The sequence below is a fragment of the Gracilinanus agilis genome, unplaced genomic scaffold (genome assembly GCF_016433145.1).
Source record: "Gracilinanus agilis isolate LMUSP501 unplaced genomic scaffold, AgileGrace unplaced_scaffold54114, whole genome shotgun sequence".
Lineage (NCBI taxonomy): Eukaryota > Metazoa > Chordata > Mammalia > Didelphimorphia > Didelphidae > Gracilinanus > Gracilinanus agilis.
In genome coordinates, this window is record NW_025389260.1 from 1 (window position 1) to 3,632 (window position 3,632).

Here is a 3,632-nt window from a genome sequence, read left to right on the forward strand (position 1 = left end):
GGCCCTTCCTAGCAGCACTGGAGGCGGCGGGGGCCGCCTCCTCCCTCCGCCCCGCCCTCCTCCGCTCCTGCAAGCAAAAGGGGCGGGGTGGGGGAGGGGCCGGGGAGCCCCCCCTCCCCCTCCCCCTTCCCCCCATTCTTCGGGGCGGCCCTAAGGCGGTGGCGGGAGGGGGTCAGAAGAAGATCCGGGGGTCCCGGTGCGCCCCCGCCGCCCCCCCCAGCCGCCTACGCATGCGGATGGCGGCGGCGCCCCCGATCTGGCCGCGGCGGCCATCTTGCTTGTCCAGCTCCCGCAGCACGGCCTGCTCGAAGGCCAGGGCGGCCACGCGGCTGAAAAAGGCCTCGACGTTCTCCCCTGCAGGGGCACCGGCGCCGTGAGTGGGGGCCGCAGGACTCGCACCCGCCACCCGGCTCTCCCCGCTGGGCCCCTCCGCTGGCTGCCCAAGCCCGGCCCAGGCCCCTCCTGGCCTCCTTCATCTCCCGACGCCGGGCCTTTGTCCCCTCCCTCCCGCCGCCGTGGAGGCCGGTGGGGGGCCGTCTGGGGGCTGCGGGCATCCGAGCCGGGCACGAGCCCCCGCCTGCCACAGATCTGCAAACCGAGGCACAGGCCGGCCACTCACCCGTCTTGGCCGACACCGACCAGTACTCGGCCCGCATCTCCTGGGCCAGGCGGACGGCGTCCATCTCGGTCTGCTCGCAGGCGGCACCCGACTGGGGGAGCCAAAGGGGCCGGCCTGGGACCCGGGTTCGAATCCCAGATCTGCCCCTCCCCCGCCGCCCCGCCCCGCCCCCGCTCACCAGCAGGTCCTTCTTGGTCCCCACCAGGAAGACGAAGCTGGATCCCGGCTCGTTCTCCCTCTGGGCGTCCGCCAGCCACTGCCTGGGCGCCGGGGACAGGGGGACGGGCTGGGGGAGGGCGGCACGCCCGCTGCCCGCTCCTGGCACGAGCCTTGGGGCACCCTCCCTCCCCCTGGCGGCGGGCACTCACCTGGTGTGGCCCAGAGTCTCGATATCCGCCAGGTCAAACGCAGTGATGATGACTGCCCGGCACCGGAGGGGGAGCTTGGCATGAGCAGAGCCCAGGAGCCCGAGGCCCTGCCCGTCCTGTGCCCGCGGCCCTGCCCGTCCTGTTCCCCCGCCGGCCCTGCCCGTCCTGTGCCCATGGCCCTGCCCGTCCTGTGCCCCCGCCGGCCCTGCCCGCCTCCATGCCACCTTCCAGCCTTCGGTCCTCGGGCCAAGGTGCGTGTGTGCCAGGCCCGAGGCTGTGCCCGCCGGGCAGGGGGCTCACCCTGGGCTCCCCGGTAGTAGGCCGAGGCGATGCACTTGAATTTCTCCTGGCCGGCCGTGTCCCAGCTGTGGGGGGAGACGAGGAGTGCCTGGGGAGGGGCCGCCGAGACGCCTCCCCCTGCGTGCCGCCCCTCCCTCGGGCCCACTCACATCTGGAGGCTGAAGGGGGTCCCCGCGATCTCGAACCTCTCCATCTCGAAGTCGACGCCGATGGTGGCCTTGTAGTCACGGTCAAACACGTCCTTGCAGAACCTGGGGGCGAAGCGGGGCTCCCGTGTGCCTGGCACGGTGCCAGCGGCGGGCACGGGGGGGGGCCGGCCCCAGGCTGCTAGTCTCGCCACCTCCGGCCTCCAGGCTCTGCACCCGAGGACGGCCCTCGGCTGGGCCCGGGCCGTTCCCTCCGGACACCTCCCCTCGTCGAGGGCGGCCCTGCCTCTGCTCCCCCCCGAGCTTGGGGCCACTCGGCCCCCCAGATCCGTCTCCGAAAGCCTCCCCTCTGGAGGCCGGGCCGCTGAAGAAGCCGAGCCGGCAGCCAGGGAGGGAGGCCCGAGGGATGGCCGGCCCGGGCGCCGGGATCAGGACGAAGGCTAAGGAGGAGGGACGGCCGGCCCAGGCCCGTCTTCAGCCACTGGACGTGGGCCTTAAGGCCAGCGAGATGAGGAGGCAGGAGGAAGCCGGAGAGCACGCGGGCCAGAAGGCGGGAGGGGCCCTGAACGCAGCAGCCAGAGGGGCAAAGATGGCTTTGAACGAGGGCCGACCAGGTGGCTCAGTGGACAGAGGGCCAGGTTCAAAGAAGGGAGGGCCTGGGTTCAAATCTGCCCTCAGACACTTCTAGCTGCATGACCCTGGGCAAGTCACTTGACCCAGGCTTCCGCTTCGGAACCAAAACAGCGCCGATTCTAAGATGGGCCCCTTGGGGGCATCTGGCCCACGAGGAGGGGAAGGCCCTGGGCCAAGGTTACCCGGCGTGGCCAGCGCTGGGCGGGAGAGGGGAGCCGATGGACAGGAAGCTCCAGCAGCATGAACGGGGGGCAGCCCTCGGACCTAGCTGGGCATTGAGGGGCTCCGCCGGGAGAGCTACCTGTTGATGAGGCTGGTCTTCCCGACGTAGACGTCTCCCAGGAGCACAACCTTGGACACCTTCAGCCTGGGGGGGGCGCGGCGAGAGCCGAGTGAGAAGCCGCCAGCCCCCTCCCCCCCATCTCTCACCAATGTCTGCCCGAGCAGTAGCTCAGCAGGAGGCCCCAGCATGAGCCTAAGCTGCCAAGAGACGGCCACAAATGCAGGCCCGCCTGGCATCCCACCAAAGTACCTGCGCACACAGCCTGCTGGCCAGCCGAGGGCTCGCTAAGCCCCTACTGCGTGCCAGGAGCTCCCCGTGTGCAAGCAGGCCATGAAGAGGAAGTAACAACTGGGGGGAACTCAGGAGGGCTTCCTGGACCAGGCAGGATTTGGGTTGGGACTTGAAGAACTCCGGAAAGGTGGGTCGTCAGAGAGGAGGAGGGAGAAACTGCTTCTGGCCGTAAAGATGGCGGAGTAAGGACCGCTCTGAGCGCGCCCAAACCCACCTTCGACCCACCCAAGAAGCAGACCACCTCGGGACAATTTCAGAGGGAAGCAGGGGGTGGGCCAGTGGCCCGGGGCGTGCCCTCAGGAGCAGAGGCAAACGGGCATGACACCCAGGGAGCTGGCAATTGAGGGGTGAAATCCAGCTCCATGCAGGGCCCATGGTGTCCGGGGAAGCCCCAGGAGCATGGCTTGGCCTCGCCATCCAGGCACAGTCCCCCCAAAGCCCCCCAGTACACCAGACAGGAAAGCAACAGGGCAGACCAAAAGGCAGTGATGCCACAGTGGAAACGTGAAGCCTGCTCGACCCAAAGGAACTCCTGGAGGAGCTCCACGAGGATGGCAGAACAGAGTAGACAAAGAAGAACATTCCTGGCATGGGGGATGGCCAGAGAAAATGCCCAGAGCCAGAAGGCCGGGGTCACTAGACCTAAAAGTACATGGCAGGGAATAAGATAGGCCAAGCAGAGCATTTTATATTTCCTCCTGAGGGGAACAGGGAGCCATAGAATTCACTGAGGAGGGGGTTAGGACATGGTCGGATCCAGGCTTCAGGAAGATGCCTGTCATGTCTGAATAGAGGACAGACTAGAAGGGCCGAGATCCCTGGGCAGACCCCCGCCCCCAGCAGCTGCTGCCATAGTACAGGAGTAAGGGGATAAGAGTCTGTACCAGGGAGAAGCAAGGGTTAAAGGAGACAAGGGAGCTCCGGTATAGGTGAGATGGTACAAGGGTGAAACTGACCAAAGAGGCAGGAGACCAGGAAACTGACCAGAGGGG

At 67.9% G+C, this 3,632-nt stretch overlaps 1 protein-coding gene across 1 annotated transcript; it reads right to left on the reverse strand.

Moving 5' to 3' along the window:
• LOC123255924 (ras-related protein Rab-36-like) lies at positions 1–2,546 on the reverse strand (the record flags this gene model as incomplete). The annotated part of the gene is made up of 8 exons (XM_044684638.1): positions 1–67; positions 229–354; positions 620–710; positions 798–879; positions 988–1,039; positions 1,288–1,352; positions 1,437–1,538; positions 2,368–2,546. Coding segments are annotated over 8 exons (756 nt in total), but the record flags the coding sequence as incomplete, so codon positions are not given.
• Between the last annotated feature and the right edge of the window lie 1,086 nt (positions 2,547–3,632).